The following is a 27798-nucleotide window of genomic DNA, read 5'->3' on the forward strand; positions in this document are numbered from 1 at the left end:
GGGAATGCATGAAGTTGGGCTTGCGCACACCAACTGTGTTTTAAAAAAGCGCCCAGATACGTGCGTAAATGCCGCAGTGCGTGTATCTCAAAAGTTTCCAAAGAGGGGTGAGGTGTGGGCATGGGCTGGTTGTGGTGTGGGCATTTTGGGGCCTGGCCAAGAAATGCACGCATAAATACTTGCAGGCCCTAGCGTGCTCCAAGGTCCCCTGCCACGTAACTTTACTTCTGCTGTGGTTAATGTTTAAATCATAAAATAAAAGGATCGAGCCATTTCTGAGGGGTTTAAGGGATCTGGGGTACCTGGGGGGGAGTGCAGGCTATCAAACCAACAGGAATTAGAGGACCTAGCTATTAACTGGGTGAACTGGTAAACTAGGAATTGCGTGGGCATGCACCCTTTTAAAATCCCCAACTTACGCAGTAGAAGCAGGATTTGTGCGCCTACTTAAAATTTGGTGCACATGTGTACACAGCCAGGCTATTTTATAACTAAAATTGCCGCATCCCTGGATGTGGGCCGACGTATGCATGCCAGTGTGTGCCCGCGCACCGGTTTGATAGTTACCGTCCCAGTCTTCTTGCTTTCCTACCCTCCCTGCACCTTACAGTTAGCTTGATCTCTGTAACGTTTTGTAGTTAAAATGAGCAGCAAAGCTAATGAACCTCTTGCTTGCAGTCACATGTGGCAGGTCTGTCAGCCTCTCCTGGCATTCTGAGCAGCCTGGCATGCTTGCCCAAGTGAACAGCACAAACATCTGCCTATAGGTACCAGATCTTGATCACCCCCAATGTTGAGTAATCTCCTTCACTGTGTCCAGGGAGAGATAAATTTAGCATTCTTAATCAGTTTGAAAATTTGCTCCTACGCAGCTGCCAAATGCCAAAGCAGAGCAACAGCATCGGCAACTGTGTGCTATAGAAGGGCATATCAGTAAGATCTAGTGAGGCTACAGATGAGAGTTGCCTTAGAGATTTAGGAATGCCAGGAATGGGCAGTGCATCAAAATGGAGCAATAAGTGATCAATGCCAGCCAGCTCTAATGATCTCGGTTTGCCTCCGCAGACCATTTAAAGGCTGGGTGCATCACTACAAAGAAAGCTCCATGGCCAGCAGCTGACTCCTTTTATTTATTTTCTAGCGAGTGCTACTGCATAGTTATCATCGAAACGTATATTCAGTACAGATGCAACACAGTAATATGCATTTATCATATTTTGTTTCATAGCATATGTTGTTTCATTATGAATAATGGCCAACTTTCAGAATGGTTGTTATTACTTCCTGAAACAAAATCAGTTGCTGATTGCTTTCTGGAGTGAAAGTATAAAGTCCCGAAGCAGGATATTTCTGGCATAGTTAAAGTATAATTAACATTACCGGAAAACCATTTGTTTTTAATTTTCTTCCATATCAGTAGTGCAGCATTCTAGTAGCAATAGTTATGCCTTGGAGAAAACTGAAATCTTAATAGGCAGTGATGGCTGTTATTTACACAATCTAAGAACAATCAAAAGATGTCAATATGGAGAAAGGCAAGAAGGCGGCATAGAGAGGCCGAGCAGCATATGTTGTCCTACTTTCTTTTTCCTCTTTTCTAATTGCTTGCTTGAGATGCCTCCCAAATGTAAGGGGAATATTTGGGTTTTCCCTCCCGATCCCCTTCCCCTTCCCCCTTCTGGACAACAACTGGCAATCACCCGCTTCATGTCCTCGCCAGCGTCGGTTGGAGCCGAGGAGTCTGGTGTGCAGCATGGTTTGGGAGAGCTGCGTTAGCCTGCAGAGGAGGCGTCCTTGAGCCCGGAACTTTGCCAGCGTCCAGTGCATAGAACTCTGCCAGAGACTGATATCATGGCGCTTCGTGATGACGCGATTCCTGCATCCGCGGAGGAGAGGGTCTCTCTCCAAGACTTGCCGCTGAATCCAGGCTCATTTCCTATACCTGTTGCTACCGGGGTTTCTGTTCAGTGTCCACCAGAAGATTTCTTGGCATCTGGAACGACAGGCCTTCATTTGAGCTTGGGTCCTGAGTCAGGTTCCTCCACACCTTTTCTTTTCTGGGAAGATGAGAATATCGACGGTGGTGCATTTTTTGCTATTCCTGCTTGTCCTGAGATGGAGTCACAAGAGGCCCTGTGGGACTTAATTGTTGGCTTCGGGTCTTCTCTTAAATTGCTTAATTCCAAGATGGATCGTCTTTCTTCAAATTTTCAATATAACATGACTGATTTGCAGACTCAGCTTAATTCGGCGGTTTCCAGAGATTCTAAAGTTGAAGATACTCTAAAGAATGTCCAGGAATTCAATGCAGTTACAGTGAAAGATCGTTTAGCCCTTTCTAGATACATTGAATTTTTGGAAAATAACACCAAGCATCTTAATTTGCATTTCCTAAATTTTCCCAAAGTTGTTGGGGAGATTCCCTTTTCAACCTTGAAGAGGTTTCTTCAGGATGCTTTGGGTTTTCCTCTGAGAATATGCCTTCTATTAATGCCTTCTATTTCTTCCCTAAAAGGACAACCTCTGGAACTGGTGCTATTTATTTTCCAGATGATTTGAATAATTTTCTTGAAAACTCATCCATGGAAGTTATTGATTGTGGTACTTTTTTAGTCTCCTTTATATCATCTTTTGATTTAAATAATGTAATACGAAATTATTTTAGGAAATTTCCTGTTTTGTTTCTAGCACAACCTGTTAGAATTTTTCCTGATTTAGCTTCAGTGACTCAAACTAGGCGAAAAGTATTTTTATCTTTTCGTCAGGAAGTCACTTCTCTTGGTTTTTCCTTTGTTCTCTGTTTTCCATGTAAATGTGTCATTAAAAAAGGGGATGAGTTTTTCATATTTTTTCTTCCTGAGCAACTTAAATCCTTTATTAAGTCCCTTAGACCACTTACTTCTTCCCCAGTGCCTCATCCTTTCTGAGCTATGTGCAGTTTATGCTGGCTTAAACTATGTTAATATCTTTTTCTTAATAATGGTTACCTTAATTTGTTTCCATAAGTATTTCTCCTTTCTCCTCTAATTTTTTTCTGCTTGGAGTGGATATTTTATTGCAATTGTTGATGATTTTTTTTCTTTATTGTATTGATTGTGATCCACACATTTGTCACAAACAATTTATCTTGTTTGTAACTTTGAAACTTTATAAATAAAGAATTTAAAAAAAGGTCAATATGATGGATCAAACCTGTGTCCTTTACACCAACACGTACTTTTGTGATTACACATGGAGTGCAGGTTACCATCCAATCTGAAGTAGTCATTGGAACATGAGAACATCAGGCAAAATGTGAGAATACCAAAGCTTTTCTCTATTCCACTTTGTTCAGGAGGTTATGGAGTTTATTTTTTTGTTTCTTTTCTAGAGTCAGGATTCTAAGAAAGAAATGGAATATCATTTAAAGAAAATCAATGCTGTCTCTCCTATTGCTAAACAAACATACCTGCCATAGAGAAAGAGAGATTTTGAAAATGTTAGATTTTGAAACATGAACCAACCTTATTGTATCACAGTTGTGAGCCCTTCTGCTGTGGTGCGGTTGACACAGCCTAGTAAGCGAAACTACTAGGCCCACACTGACATTTGGTGGACAAACCCTTCAAAGGGACTGAGCTGGACCTTCACCTGCACCTGCACCAGCAGCAATTTCATGGCTACAGAGAATAGCAGACAAAATTATTGTAAAAATTGCGCAGGTTCTACAGGAGTGGATCATCTCATTCCCACAAGGGAGAGGCCTAGGCAAGGGCAAGGGAACCCAGCACGGAGAGCATATAGGTGATTTTAACGTTGTCCGAAGGGAAGTGGGTGGCCTGGAGTTGAAAATGCATCTTGCATTGATTGACTGATAAACCCTCTGCATCCTGTAGGGTCGCCTTGAAATCTGGGTAGTGGTGGAAAGTGCGACATGGCGGCAGCCAGTTGCACTGGAGAAACTAGGAGAGAAACTAGTGCCAGAGCAGAGTTCCTCAAGGATTCTAGATGTGCAGACAATGCTTGGAGGAGGCCAGACAGGGAATTCAACTGGTCCTGTTGTTGTTGCACTTGAAGCACCAACCCGGAGATAGCCTGAGCAGGGGGCAGGTGTGCTGAGCTCATGGCCTCAGCAATCTGTCATGGTTGTGAGCCCTTGTGCTGTAGCGCAGTTGACGCAGCCTATTAGGTGAACCTACTAGGCCCACACCAACAGCTGGCAGACACGCCCTACTGAGTTCGACCTTCAGCTATAGCAGCCCCGTTCCCCACAGGTTGAACCTTTGGGTTCCAGGGGCCAGCAGGACTTAGGCAAATGTCTCTAGAGTGGTGAGAGAGAAAGTCCAGAGTCAGGCTGAGGTCAGGGTGGATAAAAATCAGGCAGTTTTACTGAATTCATGCCAAGAGTCAGGGCTGGCAATGAACAAAGCTTAGACAGAGTCCATAGCAGAGATCAGTTCCAGGCAGCAAGCAAAAGCATGGCCAGAGTCTGTAGCAGAGGTCAGTACCAGGTGAGCAAAATTTGACGAGGACTGGACAAGGACATAGAGCAGGAATGACACAAGGCTGGAGCAAGAAGCAAGGCAGGATAAGGATCACTGGATCAGGAACACAGCAAAACACACTGCAGAAAAGCAAGGAGACCTGTTGCTAAGACACCAATTGAAGGATCCACGGTGTTTATATGACCCTAGGGGGCTTGCCATCATCAGAGAGTGTTGAATCCTATTCTCCCGGTGTGGGGCCTAGATAATGAGTGCAGGCATGGTGCAAAGAGGCCAATGGTGGCTTACCGGCCCCGAAGAGGCTCTGGCAGTGTTGGGGTAAGTGTGGCTGGTAGCCGGCTATTGTGTGGCTGGTCAAACGTTACATATTGTTCACAGCAGCTAAGTGACCAAGGCAACAATAGGAGAATTGTCACTTTCAGGAGCTAGAAATTACACAGTAATATAGTAGATTTCAGCAGATAAGGCCCATTTGGCCCACCCAGTCTGTCTAGTTCCCCCTGTCTACACTGCTCTAGCTTTGCACATCACACTTCTTTGCCCTTACAATCACCCTCTGTGCTAAGGCAATCTCACAGCTACAGCAATACGAGTTTTACTGCCTGCAAGTATAAAACTCCAAGGTGAGTGATTTAAAAGAAGCATAAATGAAAATCTACATGTACCAAAGGGCGTGCATAAAGAACAGTTTTATTAGACACTGATAAATGTAATGAATTCAAGGGAATCAAAAAACGTCATGAATAATATGAAATATCATATGCTACAGTTATAGTCACAGCCTGAAATCTCTCATAATTCCAGACTATGGTGGCAGAGTTGGCCCAGTGGCTCGGGTGGTAAGTGCTGTGCACTGCCATGTGGAAGGTCCCTGTTTTGAATTGGAATGATGTGGAGGGAACATGCTCAGTCCCTGGGGAGGGCAGGGAGTCATGATCATGGCTGGATTCAGGACCCATGATTGTATGGCCCTTGGCCCAGGACTGTCACTTCAAGTCATGTTGGGAGGAAGGAAGGGGTAAAGAGGATATAAAACAGGGCAAACATTCCCAGGTAACTGGCTAGGTGGCTACCGAAAAGTCATCTAAATCTAACCATCCAATATATAATTGGCTAGATTTAGGACAGTAATGTTAGCACCTAAACTTATCCAGCTAGTGCTGAAAATGAGCACTAGGCAGCTAACCTGTCCTCACCTCCAAAAAGGCCCTCTTTTGCAGTAGCTACATATAACCACTTAGTGACACTAGGCAGTTAGATGTAGTCACTCTGTGGGGAAAATATTTACTCCAGGGATCCAGTTTTCTAATGCTATAGTTTGGCAGCTTGATCCCTTTGAATATCAACCCCTTCATGTATTTATTTATTTATTTAGATTTTTATATTCTGTTTTTCGTACTTTATTAAGCAATTCAAGGCGGATTACAGTCATCCACTGTAGGTACCGTATTTCCCTTTGCCAGCATTTCATGTCCTGGGATATCTGCAAAGCATACAGTTAGGGCTAGGTAAACTGGTTCAGACTATATTTGAACCTCCACCAAACTGGAGAGTAGGAATTCCATTTATTGGAGGCACAGTCTGCAGAGACCCCACTGCAGCTCTAACTAGGGATGTAAAATATTAACCGTTCAAATGATTGCGTGGTAAGCAAAGTCTTAATTTTTGATCATTTGAATGTTTAATATTTGCTGCTGTGATCCATGGCCCTGCTCAAGTCGGCCTACATCTGGCTTTCGGGTTCCCATTACCCAGCGTGATGGAGAGGAGCATGCAGACACATCGAGGGGAAGGTGGTGGGGGGGGGGGGGGGGGGGTCGAGAGCACATGGGCACTTTGGGAGGCTCCCCGTACAGCTGCAGGAGGCAGCTCTTCTGACTATATATTATTTAGAAGGTTAACTATTTAAATTTCAGTAGTATTAAACTATTTATGGTCAGCTTGGTTCATGCCTTTCTATAAAATATCTGTACTCAAAGGGCGTTACACTGGAGAATAATACAGACAATAGGAGGTGACATTATTTGACAATGAGCATTCTTATGTCTGCTGTCAGAGCCACTTAGATCATGAAGGATCTAAGTGGCTCTCTCTCCCCCCTCCCCAATGAGTGATCTGGGTAAACCTAAGCCTCTCCGCACATGACAAAAATGTGTGGTAAGTTTGCGTGGAAAATTCGATCTGGACCACTTACAATATTCTAACCAGTCAAATTCTGAATAGCTGTAAGAAACAAATAAAGAGTGTAGATTTCAATTCTATCTAGGTTACAGATGATTTGTGAATCTGTAACAAAGATCAGAGCTCAGGGCATGCTGCCCATCCATGAAGAAATGCACTGCTTACTCATTTTTAGACACGAGAACTGCAAATAAACACAGCAGTTGCTATCAGTATTTCCAAAACTTAGTCAAAATATTATTTCCACTTCCCTGTTATGATAGGAAGATTTCCAAACTGAAGTATAATCTAGTTAAATTTAAAAAAAAAAAGGAAAAGAGTTTATTTACTTAAGATTCCAATATTTACAGCTTTTCAACACATTCTCAGTTTCTATGGACTGTCTGCTTGGTAGCAATGTCTATGTTCTGCATGAGCAAAGCTTTTTTTTTTTCATTTTGAAGCAAGGGGTGAAAGCAAGGAAGCTATAATGTACTTGTCAAGAAATAACTGCCTTCCCTTTTCATGCAGGTGACTACTTCATCGGGTAGTAAGTGCTTTTCCTGTCGTTCAGCGGCAGAACGAGATAAATGGATGGAAAACTTAAGGCGTGCCGTGCACCCAAATAAGGTAATGGATTTGAAAGATTGCCTCGGTAATAGTCTTTTTCCTCATTACTACATTTTATAACCCTCTGCATAGCAGCAGCAGGGGACTTATTGTCATTTGAGTGAGTGAGTATAATTGTGGGTCAGGTTTCCATATTACTTTTTCCTGCAATATATATTCACTGGAAACGTCTTGGCTCCCATCCTCTGCAGACTTGTGTTGTTTCTTTTTTCTGAGCACTGCTTGCTTTACTAGTTGGGCGAACCTAAGAAATGCCATGCTGGGTCAGACCAGTGGTCCATCGAGCCTGCATTCTGTCACTGATAAAGGCCAATCCAGGTATCATGGAATTATCTGGCAGATCTTAATAGGGAGATCCACTGCATGTTTTTCATGCCCAGAAGGGGTTGCATTCCCCATTTCTTCCTAATAATTGTTAATAGAGCTGACCTCCAGAAATCTCTCAAAACATTGCTATAAACCCAGCTGTGGTATTAACCTTGACCATCTCAAAAAAGATATAGCAAAACTAGAAAAGGAAAAGAGAAGAGCAACAAAAATGATAGAGGATGAATGGCTCCTCTGTGAGGATAGGCTAAATAGGTTAGAGTTCTTTAGTCTGCAGAAGAGAGATCTGAGAGAAGATACGATAGAGGTCTTATCAAATCTTGAGTAGGCTGGAATGGGTAAACAGGGATTAGTCTGGTAGAGACACCCTGGCCTCTACTAGATGGCCCTAGGTTCCTATCTTAGTTAACAACTAGGAGGAACATACCATTCCCTAAAACATCTCCCCCTGAGATTTGCCTAGGTAGTAGATTCCTTTTCTGATAAAGTAGCATGAGCCTAGGAGTAGTGAGGGCAGTGTGGTTTTGGTTCAATTAGGGAGGAAGTGTTTCTGTGTGCTCTCTGAGTTAGGCCCCGACCTAGCACAAATGAGAGACACAGCCCTACCAGTGCTTTGTACTAAAGAGTGGAGGGAAAAAGGACCTGAGAAGAGTTGTTTGTCTGTTGTTACTACTTTTGGGACTGTCCAGACCTGCTCCTTCTGTGAGGCAGGAATCCCTTCTCTAGGAGTGCAGGAGGGATCGACATACTTTTATCGCCCAGCCAAGAGGAGGTTGCAGGGACCACCATAACAGTCCCTGTTAGAGTTTGTTTATACCATCTATTGGGAAGGAAGTATATTTCTGCCCCCTTCCTTGCCCAGGACTAGAAACTAAGATCTGCCTCCAGGGTAGGCCTTTCTCCCTGAAAGGTCCTACGAGAATTGGATTAGAGAGGCAGAGAAAAGAGGAACATCTGGAGACCCCCAATCAGAGTCCCCACTCTGGGATGCAGGACCACAGACAGGCTGGAGTTCGGGACAGGCGATGTGGACCTCAGATACAATAGGCACCAGGGACCCTACAAACACCTAGGACCCCCAGCCACATTGGGATACTCGCTCTTCCAAAACAGAGGGACCCAATATCTCACTCCCCATATTTAGGGACACACAGGAGAAAAATTGTAAATATCTTGTACTCTAAAATTTCTACCAAAGCTGGAAACAAATGGACTTTAATTTTTCTACACATCGTGATTGCATTATTACAATTCCCAGTAAAATATTATTTGAACAACCAGCCTGTGAGTCACGATTGTTTTGTTCAGGTTCCTGCACCCAAGAACTATGGTAACACACACATAAGGGAGAACACTAATGCCTGAGCCAAGAAGGTTAGCCTTCACCCCCACAGAAAGGACCCACCCCTTGGGGACAGAAATGCTAGGGAAAAGTGAGAGAAGCTAGCCCACGCAAAGAAATTATTTTATGGGTCCATAGGATATATGCCATCCGCCAAGAAAGGGTTACAGTTATTTATCCTATCAAATAGTATTCTGACTAGGAGACACTCCATGAAGCTAATAGGTAGTACATTCAAAACAAATCAGAGAAAGTATTTTTTCATTCAGTGCACAATTAAACTGTGGAATTTGTTGTCAGAGGAGGTGATAAAAGCAGTTAGCACAGCTAGGTTTAAAAAGAATTTAGAGAAGTTCCTTCAGGAAAAGTCTATAAACATTATTAACCTTGTAGACTTGGTAAAGACACTTTTTATCCTTGGTTATAAGCAGGAAGGATTGGATCTATTCTTTGGGATCCTGCCAGGTACTTGTGATGTGGATTTACCACTGTCAGAGACAGGATGTTGGTATTGATGGATCTTTGGTCTGACCCAATGGCATTTCTTATGACCACATTTATTTATTTATTTCATTTATGTACCTTCGATCTGTTATTTTCAGTCACAGCGATTTGCAATCAACCAGTTAAATAAAATAATTATCAACTGGCAAGTATAACAACGTAGAATATCCACTGGTAACAAATTCCACAGCTTAATATTGCATTGATTAAAAAAATATTCTCTTAAATTTGTTTTAACTCTGCTACTAGTTTGTTTCATGGAGGGTCTCCTAGTACTATTTGAAAGGGTAAATAACTGTTCCCAGCTAACCTGCTCCACGCAACTCATGATTTTTTAAACCTCTGTCATATTCCCTCTCAGTTATCTCTTCTCCAAGCTGAATAATGAAGAATTGTAAATTTAAATTTCAGTATCTCCTTTGGTTGTCCAACACTTCAACTTCCCACAAAAACTAGAAGGAGATTGCCATTTCCAGCTCCTTCAGTTTCCTGGCATTAGTCATGATAAAAACTCAGCCTATGGGCAAGTTCGTGGATTAGAGATAGAATTGTGATCATTGATTGCAATTTATTTGGGCTATTCATAATAAGTCCAATGGAATTGCCATGGGATCATCTTTACCAAAGTTAAAAGATAAAGTTTGTGGTTGATGTTGAGAAGATTGACTCCATTTCATATTATAATAGACTGGATTCAGTAAAGCCAATGACCTTTTCTTGAAAGTGATATACCATAGTTTAAGGGCAGCATTCCCAGATTTGGGGACATACCTGGTGTAGCTGCTTCCAAATCTAGATTCATTATTTAAAAGCAAAAAAAAATAGAAGATGATGGTTAAACTCTCCCTCTTATCAGCCTTAATCAACCAAGTTTAATGCTTAACTAGAGCTTGATTCACCTAAAATCTTTTTAACTTTGAAGGGCCAATGTTGGTAAAAACTTGAATACAGTAATTTTATTTATAAAAGTAGATGTTCAGCTATTAAGGATGATCTTTTCCTGGCCTGTAAAAATGATTCTTGGGGCACACAGGAGGAAAAGCCACTGTCAACAACGTTCAGTCATAAGAACATGCCATCCTGGGTCAGACCAAGGTGCATCAAGCCCAGCATCCTGTTCCTGACATTGGCCAATCCAGGTCACAAGTACTCGGCAGCTTCCCAAAGAATAGGTCCAATCCTTCTTGCTTATAACCAGGGATAAGCAGTGGCTTTCCCAAGTCTACATGGCTAATAATGTTTCATGGACTTTTCTTCCAAACCTATTTTAAGCCCCACTATTCTAATCACCTTGATCGAATCCTCTGACAGTGGATTCTGCAGTTTGATTATGCGTTGAATGAAAAAGCACTCTCTACAATTTGTTTTAAATCTGATGCTTGTTATGGTCATGGTATATCCTCTTGTTTTAGATTTGAAAGGGTAAATAACTGTCCTGTATTTTTCTGTTTCACCCCGCTCATGATTTTTTAAACCTCTTTCATGTCCCCCTATAGTCATTTCTTCTCCAAACTGAAGAGCCCTAACCTGGTTAGCCTCTTCTCTCAAGGAAGCCATTCCATTCCCGTTACCATTTTTGTCTCACCCTCTTCTGCACCTTTTCTAGTTCCTCTGTCTTTTTTGAGATGGGGAGACCAGAACTCACACAGTACTCACGGAGCTCAATAGAGAGGCAATATGATATTTTCTGTTTATGTTCTCCTTCCCCTTTCTAATCATTCCTAACATTCTGTTTGCTTTTTGAGCACCACCAAGCACTGAACTCCTCCCTCAGACATGCCCAAAGCAATTATTCACATACATTTACATGCCTGTTCCCTTTGCCTGCCTTCAGAAGTAGCCTGCAGAGGCTGTGCTGGAAGCATAAGGTGCGGGGTAGTTTACACTTCTAGTGCAGCCACTGAGAACAGGGAAATCGGTACCTTGCTGCCACCAGAGGTATTGGGATGTCCAGAGGGAGCTGGCAAATCTTAGGTGGGTCACCGGGAGCCTCCAGGGGGATATTTTTGTAATGAACAGGGGAAGAGGTGGGGCCGATCTGAGACTTGGCAGCTTTTTGAGCATTTAGGTGGGATTGGGGGGTGAGGGATGCACGGCTCGATGGGGCCAGAAGATATTTTGTTAGGGATGTAGGGAATCAGGCCACAGGCGCTTTTATATCTTTACTTTATTGGTTTTAAACAGCAGTGCTTACCCAGATATCTTTTGAAGATATCTGGATAAGTTACAAGATATCTGGCCACACAAGGCCAGATAACTTAAAAACCTAAATAGCTATATTCAAACATAGCCAGATAAAATTAAGTAGGTATATTCAGCCGGACATTTATCCAGCTGAATGTACAGAACAAGTTATCTGGTTAACTTTACCTGGATAATTTGTCAGCTAACCAGCTCTCGTTATATTTATGGACCTCTTTATATTTGTTGTTGCTGTATTTTAAATCCATTTTTTCATGCCTTATGCTATTATAGAAAAGGCAAGCTATAAATAATAGAGATGTGAACCGGAATCGGTTCCGGTTCCAATTCAAATCGTGCATTTTTTTTCGTCCGGCCCGATCAGTTGTTTTTTTTTATCGGCTGTGCCCGATCCGATAAACAAAAAACCCACCCCAACCCTTTAAAACCGCTCCCTTAGCCTCCACCACCCTCCTGACCCCCCAAAAATGTTTTAAAATTACCTGGTGGTCCAGTGGGTTGCACAAATGTGTAGATTACCCCACACAGTGAAAAAAAGTCTCATTTTATTAAGCTGTTACTCACTAAGATTTATATATTTACAGCTGATATACAGACTTAGGGTTTGCAGTATTCAGAAAAGGAATAAGCAATATTACTTTTCCATTTGTTCAGTAGTCCCAAAATATCACATTTGTTTCCATTTAAGTGGACTTTAATTTTTGTTTCTATTTCAGGACAACAGCAGAAGAGTAGAGAACATGCTAAAGTTGTGGATTATTGAAGCTAAGGACCTGCCAGCCAAGAAGAAATACTTGTGTGAATTATGCCTAGACGATGTACTTTATGCAAGAACTACCTGTAAATTGAAAACGGACAACGTCTTTTGGGGGGAGCACTTTGAATTTAACAACCTTCCGTCACTTAAAAACATTACAGTGCACTTATACAAAGAGACAGACAAGAAAAAAAAGAAAGATAAAAACAATTACCTGGGCCTAGTGAATATCCCCATTGTGTCTGTCATGGGACGGCAGCTTGTGGAGAAATGGTACCCAGTGGCCACTCCTAACCCCAGCAAGGGCAAGTCCTCGGGTCCAATGATTCGCATCAAATCACGCTACCAAAGCATGAGTATCCTTCCCATGGAGATGTACAAGGAATTTGCAGAATATATCACCAACAATTACATGGTTCTGTGCTCGGTGCTGGAGCCCGTGCTTAGCGTGAAGAACAAGGAGGAGATGGCTTCTGCGTTGGTGCACATACTACAAAGCACTGGGAAGGCCAAGGTAAGACTGTTATTGTCTTAAGTCATCAGCCGCACAAAGGCGGGCCTGTTTCCATTCAGAGCTTCACTTTGTTTCTAAGTTAGAGCTTCAGGTGCTTGGATTTGGCATTCGTCTCATTGTAGGGAACTTAAAATAACATTACAGTGGGATCTGCATCCTTTTCATGAAATGCCATCATTTTTTTACTGCTCAGCTCATTCCTTCTCCCCCCCCCCCCCCCCCATCATTACACCCATACAAAATATGTTTTGCCAACTTTAGAGGTAAAAATCTTCAAAAGGAACCAAAGCCCTGTTCTCTTAATTTTGTTTGTTATTCATGAAGACACCCTTGTGGTAAGTGCAGTGTTTATATACATGACAGATAGAGTGCAAATATAATTTATTATTCAAGTGTATATAGTACAAGCCTGCACATTCCTGTTCTAGTTTCTCCTGTACTCTTTATTTTCATGGAGTGGCTAGGAGAGGCTGGATAATTAATGAGACATTCTCTGGGGAGAGCTCGGAAGTCTACATTGCCACTCCCGGTATGCTTAATGCAGTGCCACCCTTAAGCTTCCTACTGACTGACCTTGTGAAAAATGTACAGTTAGATGAGACCCGCTGCCTGTAAAACCTTATTAATGTAGGGTTTGCTTAGAGGAAAGACAAAAGTTATATAAGGCCATTAAAAGTTCACTTCAAAATAAGAGAATTTAATCTGATGTAAAACATGCCAAGTATAGGGCTGCACAGAGTCTGTATGTTACAGTAAGAGAAGCATAGCAAATATAGAAACATAAACATGAATATTAAAAACCCGATGCACGCCAAAGCTGGGAGATATGCGAATATGTCAGGCTGAGCAGATTTTAAAAGCCACCCGAATGTGCATGTATCTCACGCAGTACGCAAAATGAAAAGTTCCGGAAAAGGGGCGGGGTTTGGGTGTGGTCGGGGTGGGACATGGGCATTCCTGGATTTCACATTGAAATTTATGCGTAAATACTTACGCGCACAGGCACGCACCAGGATTCCCTGCCACACAACTTTACTTCTGCTAGGGATGATGTGCAAGTTATAAAATAAAGGCAAATAGATTGGTGGGGTTTTAAGGGTCAGGGTTAACAGGGGCAAAGGGAGGCTATTAAACTAGAGGGGTTTGGAAGTCCTGTTTCTTACCTGGATGAACTGGGAACAAACTCTAAAACGGGTAAAGGTGGCGTGCATGTGTTTTAAAAAACCCCCACTTATGCATTAGAAGCAGCATTTGGCCAATTAAAGTTGCATGAATATGTGTGTGCATATATGCAAGTATGTTATAAAATGGCTGTGTCCCTGGGCGCAGGCTGACGAACGCACGCACATGTGTGCCTGTGGCACCAGCTTAAAAGTTACCATCATAGAATATAAGCATCATAAGGCTCCCTCTAGTTTGCCCAAATTTAATTCTTGGCGCAGTCCCATAGTCCCCAGTGGATTGCTGTATTTTATCTTACTTCTTTGCCACTTGCTATCTTCCGTGCTTCTCTCAGTCTTCCTTGAATTCCGTTATTATTTAACATATATGTTAATGTGCAGAATGTTTCCAGAATAATTCAAGGTGAAAACACACTTTGGCTGTGAATTTCACCTGGATTTGCAAGCCTGTATGCAATTTTCATGTCTCATTTGCCATGGTGTTACAGTTTCTAGGACAAAGTTGAACCGGTAGATATAGTATACTTGGATTTTCAGAAGGCGTTTGACAAAGTTCCTCATGAGAGGCTTCTAGGAAAAGTAAAAAGTCATGGGATAGGTGGTGATGTCCTTTCGTGGATTGCAAACTGGCTAAAAGACAGGAAACAGAGAGTAGGATTAAATGGGCAATTTTCTCAGTGGAAGGGAGTGGACAGTGGAGTGCCTCAGGGATCTCTATTGGGACCCTTACTGTTCAATATATTTATAAATGATCTGGAAAGAAATACGACGAGTGAGATAATCAAATTTGCAGATGACACAAAATTGTGCAGAGTAGTTAAATCACAAGCAGATTGTGATAAATTGCAGGAAGACCTTGTGAGACTGGAAAATTGGGCATCCAAATGGCAGATGAAATTTAATGTGGATAAGTGCAAGGTGATGCATATAGGGAAAAATAACCCATGCTATAATTACACGATGTTGGGTTCCATATTAAGTGCTACAACCCAAGAAAGAGATCTAGGTGTCATAGTGGATAACACATTGAAATCGTCGGTTCAGTGTGCTGCGGCAGTCAAAAAAGCAAACAGAATGTTGGGAATTATTAGAAAAGGAATGATGAATAAAACAGAAAATGTCATAATGCCTCTGTATCGCTCCATGGTGAGACCGCACCTTGAATACTGTGTACAATTCTGGTCGCCGCATCTCAAAAAAGATATAATTGCGATGGAGAAGGTACAGAGAAGGGCTACCAAAATGATAAGGGGAATGGAACAACTCCCCTTTGAGGAAAGACTAAAGAGGTTAGGACTTTTCAGCTTGGAGAAGAGACGACTGAGGGGGGATATGATAGAGGTGTTTAAAATCATGAGAGGTCTAGAACGGGTAGATGTGAATCGGTTATTTACTCTTTCGGATAGTAGAAGGACTAGGGGACACTCCATGAAGTTAGCATGGGGCACATTTAAAACTAATCGGAGAAAGTTCTTTTTTACTCAACGCACAATTAAACTCTGGAATTTGTTGCCAGAGAATGTGGTTCGTGCAGTTAGTATAGCTGTGTTTAAAAAAGGATTGGATAAGTTCTTGGAGGAGAAGTCCATTACCTGCTATTAAGTTCACTTAGAGAATAGCTACTGCCATTAGCAATGGTTACATGGAATAGACTTAGTTTTTGGGTACTTGCCAGGTTCTTATGGCCTGGATTGGCCACTGTTGGAAACAGGATGCTGGGCTTGATGGACCCTTGGTCTGACCCAGTATGGCATTTTCTTATGTTCTTATGTTCTAAAGTTGTGTAGTTGCTGATTTAATTTATTTATTTATTTATTTTAAGTTTTTCTATACCGGCATTCGCAATAGATATCGCATCATGTCGGTTTACAATTAACAAGTAGATAGGTAACAAAAAAAGGTAAGAAACATTTATCTTAATAATAATAATAATAATCGTTGTAGTAATAATAATAATAAAACATTAAACAAGAGAAGGTTAAGGTATGCAGTTACAATAAAACAAGGGAGTGATACAACTTGGAGCATAGAAAATACATTTGAATACATTTAATACATTTGAATGATAGGAAATGAAGTTGAAAAAAACAAAACAAAAAAAAATAAGGCGACACCTTTTTATTGAACTAGCTTTCAGGCGATATCACTCGCTGGCTTAGGTCCTGTCAAAAAATGTATTAATTTAGTCCAGTAAAAAAAGTATCAACTGATATAATATGGGTAACCAGTACTTCAACCTCTCCCTGCCTCCGCCTTTTACAATAACTTCAGAACAGTAAACACACAGACACGTAATTGGAATTAAATAGGCCTCAGTATTATTGGAATACAACATACTGCCCAAGCGGCAACAATACCAATAACTAGACTTCAGTGGTCATCCGCCGTGTCCCCAGCAAGATGATCACCCTCAGGCTGCCTGGTATGCAGGTCGCAGACAGCTCCCAAACCACCAAGGAACTTGACCCCTGCCACCATCCAGCAAGAGCACATCCCTGGAGCAACTGCACCCAATTGCTCCAGCCCAAAATTCCTGGAGCTGACTGTATCCTCAAGTCATCAACCCTTCAATGTACCGCTGAAACTTAAGCCTGGCTCGTGCAACCCACCACAGGTACAGAAGGAAGAATTCATTCTGTGGCCCCCAAAGATGCGGCCAAAATTCCTACAATAATAAACTTTCCAAGGCCTCCTGAAAGGAATTAATCAACAGATCCAGTCCCACAAAAGACAAATATACCCCATCCCCACAGAAAAGACCCTTACCAGAATCCCAAGGCCACTCATTCTTGATGTGCCAGTGAACACAACCAAGAACCAATCTGTTGATTCGCCTTGGTCCTGCTATGCCCCCAGACAACACAGTCACTTTCAGCAGGCTTGAGAATATCTGACCAACAAATTACAGCATTAGGCAATCAAACTGAAACTGTCATCAAATCCTTCCGCACAATACTAATAAATTGTTGACTGGATAACTTACCCCAATTATTCTCCCCCCCCCCCCCCCCCCACCCCAAATGTGCAATCAATGCCACAGGCTGCACCAACTTCTGAAGCCAGTCTTGAATACGAGGAATTAATTCATTCCACAACATGCCCCAGTGGCCGGGCCAATGCACATGCACACTATATGCCTCAAGACCCAGCTGTTCCCCATAAGGTCACCCGCAGGCAGGTTTGTGTACCCAGGCGATCTAAGAATGTCCAGCTATCCATGTGTTGTGCTCCCACCCAGTGATACATGAAAAGAAACCAGTTAGAACATATTCAACGTTAATTATGCCCAGGCCTAACATAAGACTCAAAAGTATCAGATTTCCATTGCCTGATCCTCTGGAAAGCCTGAAAGTGCTTCTGTTGTTGCAGTGCCAATTTTAAAGGAGTGAGTACCAAACTGACCAACGTCAAAATTGCCAGCCCTCAAACATGCCCGTAGTATCATTTCAAACTGATATTTAGTTAAAGGCTGGAGATTAGCATGTACCAAAAACTGGGACCCACCCCCTGGATGAACAGAAAGATATGCCTGAGCGTTGGCAACTGGACAGGAAAGCAAACCCTTCACTGCCCACAAAACCAAAATAGCACCCCTACTGGACTGATCAGTTTGGGACCGTGGTATTAACAGGGTAAAACTGTCCTGACACACCTGTACATGTTGGGTCTGCAGACATCGACTCAGCCCCCACCCCTGCTTCCACTTGCAATGAAAAAGAGAATCAACAATGGTATTAGTCATGCCAGGCACATGATTTATTTATTTATTTAGTGCGTTTTTATACCGACATTCATGATACAGATCAGATCATATCGGTTTACAGTGAACAGGGGGTTATAACAATAACATTAACATAGCGGAAAAGGCAAAAGTTACATTAAAACAAGGGTACTGGACCTGGGGAAAAGAGAAGCCAGTAGCAGAAGGTAACTTGGTAACTATAACAATAACAGATCTACATATATAGTGTCGGAAATGGGAGGCATTGGTATAAGATTATAGCTGAGATGGCCTGTGTTAAGGGAAGGCTTGTTGAAACAGCCAGGTCTTGATTTTTTTTTCTGAACGTCACGTTATATTGTGTGGCCCAGGAGCCTCACCCTGACTGCCTTTCCATATTTACGGACTCTTATTTACAAGCACGAATTTTCCAGGAATTCAGACTTTTTTGTTAAAATGTGTTTGAATGTGATCAGCATTTTCCTTTACAAACGTTCGTTAATCTATTTGGCAAATTTATTTTATTTTAATTTTTTTTAAATTAGTTTTCCAACTCATTCATTGAACTGAATCTTGCGATTCCACAGCAGTTGGAAGGATGCTGCCATCTCAGGCAGTACAGGAGCAGGTTCTTGTATATGTGCAAAGTTGCTTCATTTTATGTGAAAATTTGCTTTTTAATTAAATATAAATACAGAAACAAGAGAGAAAATTGAAAACACTGATTTAAAAAAATCTAGGTTACAAGATAAAATATAATAAACTTGTCAAAATGTCACTTATTTTGTACAGCTTTGGTTATTGTAATCAGAATGTTAGCGGTTGATTCCTTGTCGAAAACCGATTCAGACAACCATCCTAGAAAGAAGTACGAACAGCTAAAAATTGACCTCACTGGATATTTCTAAAAATAGGGAATGTAAAAGAAGATGCACATCTCCTTTTGCATAAAAACATTTTTTTAAAATTTGGGTTAAACATATAGAAGAAGAGCCAAGAATAAGACTAGCAGAGGGAGAAACAGAATTGCAAGGCTAGGAATTTGATACAAAGCATATTGAGCAGTGATGCTTTAGCCTCCGCCATGAAACTGGCACATTTTAAGAGGTACAGCCTGTTTCTTTTGGAACAAATACCCATCTCCTGCTACATTACAATCTGGAAACAGCTGCCGCTATTTTGAGAGCCAAAATGACAAAACCGAAACTGGCATGTTTATGTACAGAAGTAGGAGAGACATACTGCTAATGGCAGAATTCTGTAGATGGTGTCTATAATATCAGCTTAATCTTTAATTTAACACCAATTAGGCAGATATCGAGAACATTGATTGTAGTTGGTTGCAAATCTGCATGGACACACCAAGGAAACGTCACGGTAAACAGACTTGGTAAATTGGTTTCCTAAAATGGTTTCTTTGCTGCAGTCTGCCAAATATGTCTTTGGTGTTTAGGAAAGGATACAGAGAGTTGTCAGCTCAACAGGAGCTGTTGGGGCCAGGAGAGTTTAGTGACGTGTGTTTTTGTTGGAAAAACCGGAGAAGTATGGAAAGGAAAACAGCCTACTGAAAAATCAAACTGAAGTAACACTACAGTGCCAGAGCTTTAGACAGATCAGTGAACTCTGCCAAAAAATATTCCTTGATAGCCTTGAAATGTATCTGGGTGCTGGACAGCTGACAATTCAAAGCCATTTTTAATGCAAGTCTCAGAACATATGACCAATTCATAATGGACCGCAACTAAATAATAAGGTATCATACCATCTGCATTTTCCAAATGTGGCACTGAGCTACCCAGTAGCTATAAGATAATGTGCTGTACCACAGTGCCAAGAAGCAAGCAAGCACTTACCAAGCTCCTTTGCATTGTTGAGTTTTTCACACAGTCAAATTGCTGGTATAGACGTGCTTAATTTATAACCAGTTTTTTACAATTTGAGCTTATTCTTATTTTTTTTTTAATTTAGAAAAATGTATATTCTACATATTCAAAACAAAGATCTTGTCAGAGGATTACATCAAAAAACATAAAATATATACAAACATATAAAGCAAAAAATACCACCACACTGACACACTGTACATAACACTATAAATAGTCAGTTGCTGTCTACTGCATCCTTAAAAAGCCCAAAAATGTTAAAAAAAAAAAAATTAGTAACCCTAAATGCCTGAACAAAATTGAAAGCTTTGACTTTCTTGCTAAAATCTAAATAAGGTAATGTGCCTCAGTTCTTCAAAATGCTTGAGACATGAACCCGGTAAATGGCCTAATATCTGGAGTTGCAAATCTTGTGGCATTTGTTCATGTTGCCAGTACCAGTACAAAGATCCTTTGGAAATTTAGTCTACTCCATAATGTATTGCACTCCTCCTCCAAATTTTCAGAATATAGGCCAGAGTGGTTAACTCTACATTCCGTGCACAGAACTTTGCAATTTGGTTGGCTGAACCTCTGAATCCCTCCCTCTTGCAACCGGTACGGCCACCACAGTTTCCCATTGAAACTGATCTGTTTATGAATTCAAATTAAACTTTAAGGTGCAACACCTGTACTTTTATTTTTCAGTCCTTCCTGGACTAGGATTACTATGCCCCTACTTGACTCTGGTCACCACAGGAATATCACATGCATCACTTCCTTGGTTACTTGTACCAGAGACATTCTCTTCTTTACCGTAGTAACATAGTCAATGAAGCCAGAAAAAAACCCAAATTGGCCCATCCAGCCTGCCCAGCTGAGATTCTTCCACCTGGGGTTTATAAGCTTATAAATTCCTAAATATAACCAAAGCCCAACCCCCTCTGTTCCACATATACACACACTCATTGGGCTACCCATGGGAAATAGGTAGCTGCAGAGAACGCCATTAAAATTGGTGATTTTCCATGATTTTCTGCCAGTTTTATGCAGATGACACTAATTTTACAGCTAAGGATTTAAACTGATTGTAACTTTAAAGCATATTCTATTATATGGCATCAAGTGAACCCATTTAGGAGGCAACTATCAAAACAGCCCATCCAGGTGCAAAGTTTGCAGGTAATTTGCACTCACACTTTGTTCATATTTTCAAAGGGAAAATATGGGTGTATTTTTCCTTTGAAAATTTCTGTGGATAGAAAGTAGTCAAACATTTGTACCTGCTTTTCCTGTGTGCACTTTCTACTTTCCTCCTCTCTCCCCAACCTAAATATGTCCTTGGCAACACTGCCTCCTAATTCAGCTTGCTGGGGACCGCTGAATGCACAGCTAGCAGGGTTAAGTGGGGGTCATTTTCAGACAGTCTTTTTACCCCAGGTAAGTGGCTTTTGAAAATTGCCCTCAATGGTTTATTTATTTCACACTGTTTTTATTAGCAGATGGCATAACATAATTACATTGGGAATTTGCTATCAGTCATGAATAGCTCTCCTATCTCTGTTGGTCCTAGAGAATATTGGATCCTTGGCAGTATATGGTGTGTTTTATTGGGACAATACAACAGTTATCCAAAGACAACGTATATGAGTTTGAGATAATGGAGACCCTTTCTTCAGATGTCAATTGTTAAATCACCCGCAAAAGTAACCTGTGTGGGCTTGAAAGCTTCTGCTGCTCCAATAGAAGGTATCACAACAGGCTTTACCATAGCAAACATTTCAAGCAAGGTGCCGACAAATTACTTTGCAGGACTTCCATTTAGATGTCACAGAAATATCTTTGCAAAATGTTAACTGCAAAGAATATGCTCTGCATTGCTCAGTTAGTGTCACCTCACCATCTTCAGATGAGGCTGTCCCCCTGCTGTTGAATCTTGGTTTCTACGTGGCAACCATGAGTTTACCATTGGGATACTGAGGAGTTTTTGTGAAGTTTTCAAGACACATTCCTTTTGCTTTCTAGCTTGGCTGTAAGCAGTGGCATTGTAATGAATGGCTACTAATTTAATTTTGCTGATAAAGACTTTATTGTGTTGCTGTGGGATAACGCACAGCAGTAATTTTAACACAGAGGGAATGCTAAGTGTCCAGCAGATTATCACACATCTACAAAGACTGGTTAGCTCCTAATTGCTGCTTTTTCTGCAGAGCTGTGGTTCCCTGTTCAGTGGTGACTTAATGTAAATATAGCTTAATCCTTTAATGAGCAGGAAGATTGGGTAGTTCAAAGAGAAACCTTTTCAGCACTTTGTCCTTGAGCTCCAATCCGCTTCATGCACAAATTGTCAAAAATATTCAGTACCTGGGCCCAAGACTTGAAGGCGGAACCCCCCCCCCCCCCAGTATATAATATATATTAGGGATGTGCATTCGTTTTTCATGAATTAGACAATGTCAACGGAGTTACTGCGCACTGCATATCTCTTAGTGCGCAGTAATACCAATTAGTGCGCACTGTTTCTCTAACGAACTCCTCATGAATTGATACTTTTTAATTTTTAAATAGCATTTTTTTAGTGAGCAGTAACATTAGTTACAGTGCACTACTACATACTTTGTGCACTGTAAGTTCTATTAGGGTGCACCAATTAACCTGTTAATGCGCACTAATGGGCCTTAATGTGCATTAACATCTAGCTAGTGTGCACTATCTCGTTCGTTGTACTGTGCACTAATGCTGCTGCTATTGGCTGGAAGGAGTCTTCCTATTAACCTCAGGAGGAGGTTTCCCCTACTAGTGAGTTTAGGGTGGGGAGCGGTAGTCAGTGAGAGGGGTATTTGTGCTTGTGTGTTTGTATATAGATATGAGGGGGCATGTGTGTGTGTGCATGGGGGAGTGAGTATTTCAAGGGGAGGGGAAAGAGCAAGACTGGCAGAGTGTGTGTGTTTGTGTAGGAGGAAGAGAAGTGAAAGTGTGAATGAACATGGGTGTGAGGGTGAGTGGGCATGTGTGTGTGTGTGGAAGAGGGAGAGAAGTGAGTGAGCATGTGTGTGAGAGGGGTGTGTATGTGGGGAAAATGAGAGTAATAAAGCTGTAAGTGAGCATGTGAGAATGTGTCAGAGAATGAGGAATGAGAGCATGTAAGAATGAGCATGTGTGAGGAAAGTGATTGTGAACATATGAGTGTTAATGTGTGTGTGTGTGTGTGTGAGAGTACGTTTATGCATATCCTGTCCCTCGTGTCTGCCCCTCCCCTGCATTCAGGGTGAATGGAAATCAAAAGTTCCCAGATATGTTGATCAGTGAAGCCTGAGAATATTCTGATCAGATAAGTTTAGGAGCTGGGTGAGAGAAGTCCAATTTTTCATCTCTCTGATTAGACTGGAGTTTGGGGAAGGGGGAAAACTTATCTTCTCTGCCCCAGAATCTGATAATGAGTATAAAAGGCCACACAGATAGTTGTGTTTGAACAAAATCTATACAGGACCAGCACAAACTGAACATCAGGTGCCTGTCCAGAGGTCGCCAGCAGCGTGGAAAAGAAAAAGGTGCGCAGGAGAAAGATTCAAGCATTTGGAGAATTGGGCACCAAGCAAGGTCCTTGGGAGCTAAGGAGTTAACCATCCTTTCAAGGGAGTCTACACCCAAAAACAGGAATGTGGGGATCCCAGGAGGGCATAACAACAAGGATCAGTAACCCCAACTCAGTACCTGCTTGTGATTTCTAAATGCTTAAAAGACTATCACTTGCAACATTTTGATTTGATCTGTTCAGCAAAGATTTTTAGTTTTGGAACATTTGTGTCAGAGGATCCATGTGTGTGTGTGTGTGTGTGTGTGTGTGTAGCATTACAATAGAATACTGGCCTTTAAGGGTCTTATTCTGACCAAAAAAAAGAAGGAATCAAAGAGATCAAAACTGATGTCGTGAATAGTTTAAAGAGTATTTGTATACAAACTAAAACAAAAAAATATATATGGTAAAAGGATCATGTGCCAGTACTAGCCAAGATATAACCACAGACACAAAGAAATAATAATGAAAAAAAAGCTATGTAAAAAAACATGGTAAAAGGCTCCGTGTGTTGGGTCTTTGGAACCGGCTGCTGTGGGGAGTGAGGGAGAGCTTACCCAGGCTTCGGAGGAAGTGTCGCTCAGTCCCTTGGATGAACACCTACCGCACACATAACTTTGCCGTCGCCCTCATCAAGGGGATCCAAAGTGGAAGCCGGCTTCGGTTAGGCTGAGGGAGCTGCGGCATAGTTTGTTTCAGTTCAGGAGTCCATGTTGAACCCAGAAGGTAACTCTGGTCTGTTTCGTGCCAATCAGACCTACTGTGAGATGGGTGGAAGCTGCTGAGTTTGTGCCTCCCTGCTTTCCAACAGAGAGACCGGCAGTGGTAACACTAGAATCATTATGGGACCATATGTCTACCTTTGGTAGAGCTTTTTCTGACTGCACCTCTAAGATTAGTTCTTTGTCTCAATAAATGGATAATCTTTATAAGAATAATATTTCTCAACAGCAGGAAACTTCTATAAAATTTAAAGAACTTGAAGAAGAAATTCGAATTGTAAAAGGAGCATAGGCTTCTAGAGATGTGAATCGGAATCGGTTCGGATTCCGGTTCCGATTCACATGTGGGTTTTTTTTTGAAATTTACGTTTTTATTGGTTTTCAACAGTAACATACAAACAACTGGCATAGTAAGACATACAGGATAGAAAAATCCAGACATAGCACAGCTGTCATACATGCGGATAAGTAATCAAACTAATGAAGAAGACACCCCTCCCCAAACCCTCCCCCCCCCTCCCCCTTGTCAGAGTACCAGGCCATAAGCACACAGCTAACCACAGTGGTCAGGAAACAGGTTAACCAAAAGCAAGAAGAAAATAAGTATAATCCTACAGCCATAAGCAAATAAAACATAATCCTACAGGAATAAGGTCCTGCACTGGAAAGAGCGCTGGGCAATAGCATAGCAAGTCCTGAAGAAGGGAGCACCGGTCAACAAGACCCGTAAAGGCCCCGTTGAACGCGCTAGGAATCCAGCAGGGTCCAGCTCAGCTAGTCGAACCAGGAGATCCAAGACGAGTCGTAAAATCCAAAAACGGAGTCCATGTTTTAAGATAGGAAGGCATAGTATTATGTTTATAAGCTGTTAAAAGAGCCAATCTCTGGTATCGATGCAATACAGTAACGATAGCCGAAAGACTCGGGACTGTGACAGACCTCCAGTTCCTGGCAATTAAAGTACGGGTGGCAATAAACACTTGCATACAAAAGCGCTGTGAATGCTTAGGAACTGTATCAGGGAATATTTGCAATAATGCAGTTTCAGCAGTAATCATTAGCGATATATTCAGATCCTTAGTCAGCCAGGTAAACACTTCCTCCCACAGTAGAGTCAGAACCGGGCATCCCCACCATATATGCAAGAAAGTACCACGTTGGCCACAGCCACGCCAACAGGAGTCAGACACCGTGGAGGAAAAATGTCGTACCCTGTCCGGGGTGTAATACCACCTATAAATAATCTTATAGCAGTTTTCTTGCATGTGGGCTGAAATAGAACACTTCCGGGCATGAAGGTAAACCTCGTCCCAAGCCTGCCTCCCCAATGGTCTACCCAAGTCAGCCTCCCATTGAGTAAGATAGGGACCTGGTACCTCTTGTGGGGGAAAGAGTAACTGGTAAATCTTAGAAATTGTACCCTTGAGCCAGTCACTGTGAAGACAATATGTTTCAAAGAGAGATCTCCCCTGGCGTAATAACCCATCTCTTTGCAATCCTCGAACAAAATGAGTGGTTTGGGCATAAGCTAAGTAATCCCGGTAATCTAGCTGATGAAGCGCAAAAAATTGTTCCCGTTTGGGAGCAATACCCCCCACGAGAATATGTCCAATTGTGGTAATTCCCAAGGCACGCCAGTGGTTAAACCTCCTTGACTGATACCCACTAGGGAAGTTAACATTATGGAACAGTGAGGTATGATAAAAATACTGATGGTCGCCCAAAAAGTGTCGTTTATTATTAGCCCAAACTTTGAGAGTAACCCCCAGAGACCATGGCATATCCAATATCGGCCGCCACGTATTCCGGGGTTGCCACGGCATAGCAGAGAGTGCCATGGGGCCAACAATAGACTGTTCTACGGATACCCATTGTTTAATAGTACTCTTACGATGGATATCGATAACCGCTCTAAGTTGAGAGGCTATATAATAGCTCCTGAGGTTGGGTACCCCCAGTCCACCCTGCAATTTAGGTAAACAAAGCACCGACCGGGCTACCCTCGGCGGTCTCCGCCTCCATATAAAATCAAAAATTCTTTTCTGCCAATTACGTAGTATCGGAGACGGAATATAAACTGGCAAGGAGGCAAATAGGTATAAAAGCTTGGGCAGAATAGTCATTTTAGATATGGCAACTCTACCAAGCCAAGAGAAGCCTCTCTTATTCCAGCGGCTCATATCAAGGGTAAGGTTGGAGATGAGTGGAATATAATTTAACGTATATAACTCAGCTGGGTTGGGAGATAAATGTACGCCCAAGTACTTGACATGAGATTTAGCCCATTTAAAAGGAAACCGTGTCTTAAGGGCCTGCACCGTCTGTGGCGCCAAGTTAACATTAAGGAGCTCAGATTTCTCGACATTCACCCGTAGGCCGGCCACCCCGCTGAAGGCATTAAGTTCGTGCATCACCCCCTGGAGGGATCGTTCAGGGTCGGTGAGCATCAACAAGACATCGTCTGCGAATAGGGAAAGGATGTAATGGGCGTCTCCCAACCTTACCCCAAGGATTTTCGAGGAGGCTCTAATCCGTGCAGTGAGGGGTTCCATATATAGGGCAAACAACAAAGGGGAGAGGGGGCACCCCTGGCGCGTGCCCCGTCCAATGGGGAACGCCGGTCCATAACCATTATTGACTTTAACCCTTGCCTGTGGCCGGTCATAAAGCTTCTGAATCCAATTTACAAAATAAGGACCAAAGGCCAATTTATGCAGTGTGGAAAACAAAAACGGCCAGTGCACTAAATCAAACGCTTTTTCAGCATCCAAAGATAGTAGCACCGCCGGTATCTGTTTTTGACGCACCCACCAAAGTAGATCAATAACTTTTCGGATATTGTCCGCCGCCATTCGTTGGGGAACAAAGCCGACCTGGTCGGTGTGTACCAGGCTTGGCAGAAATCGGTTAAGGCGCATGGCTAAGATACGGGCAAGAAGTTTTAAATCAACATTTATGAGTGAAATTGGCCGGTAGGAACTGCACATCATAGGGTCTCGGCCCGGCTTAGCGATAACCGTGACTCCCGCTGTATTAGCATGTCTATCTATAGTGCCATCGTCCCTCAAACTGTTGAAATATGCCGTTAAAGGTTCAACCAATGTGCCCGAGCATTTTTTGTAATAGGCCCCGGAGAACCCATCTAAACCGGGGGCTTTGCCCATCTTAATAGACTTGATCGCCGAGGCTACTTCCTCTGCGGTGATGGGGACATCTAACAATTGCTGTTGGTCCAGCGTCAAAGAGGGAAGGGCCACCCCGTCCAGATAAACTCCAATATCGAGATCGGAAATATTCGCTTGAGTATGATACAGGGAGCTATAAAAATCCGAGAAAGTCTTTCTAATATCCGACGCAGTGGTCTGTGTAATGCCAGCGTCATTCTTAATTTTAGAAATATTATTTTGCGTAAGCTTTGTGCGCAGCTGACGGGCCAACAAGCGACCAGCTTTATCTCCCCCTTCATAATAGATCTGTTTAGTGATCTCTAGGGCGTGTAACACCTGTTGATTATCTAAGGAAGCAAGGTCAGCCTTTAAGGCCAGCAGCTTCTGATAACTACGGGTGGATTGGGTCACCATATGTTCCCGGGACACTGCAGTGATTTGCGTTTGTAAGTCAGCCCTAGCTTGGGCCCGAGAGCGCTTGCAGAACACTGCTCGGGAAATCAGGATGCCCCGGGCTACAGCCTTCGAGCCCTCCTATAACAAAGCTGGAGTAGTCGGAGGATGTTGATTGAGACTAAAGTATTCCTGGAGCTGGGTATTCAGCTCCCGGAGAAAACGATCATCTCTGAGTAGGGATTCGTTCAATTT

At 42.2% G+C, this 27798-nt stretch overlaps 1 protein-coding gene across 14 annotated transcripts in view; it reads left to right on the top strand.

Annotated features, from left to right (window-relative positions):
• DAB2IP (DAB2 interacting protein) overlaps window positions 1-27798 on the top strand; it is a 1007890-nt gene that overhangs the window by 786769 nt on the left and 193323 nt on the right. For all 14 annotated transcript variants that reach the window (XM_029614455.1, XM_029614462.1, XM_029614458.1 and 11 more), the window contains 2 exons: window positions 7176-7274; window positions 12366-12920. In XM_029614455.1, coding sequence (XP_029470315.1) covers window positions 7176-7274; window positions 12366-12920 — 654 coding nt within the window. The remainder of the gene's footprint in view (window positions 1-7175; window positions 7275-12365; window positions 12921-27798) is intronic.

Source organism: Rhinatrema bivittatum, chromosome 8 (genome assembly GCF_901001135.1).
Source record: "Rhinatrema bivittatum chromosome 8, aRhiBiv1.1, whole genome shotgun sequence".
Classification (NCBI taxonomy): Eukaryota; Metazoa; Chordata; class Amphibia; order Gymnophiona; family Rhinatrematidae; genus Rhinatrema; species Rhinatrema bivittatum.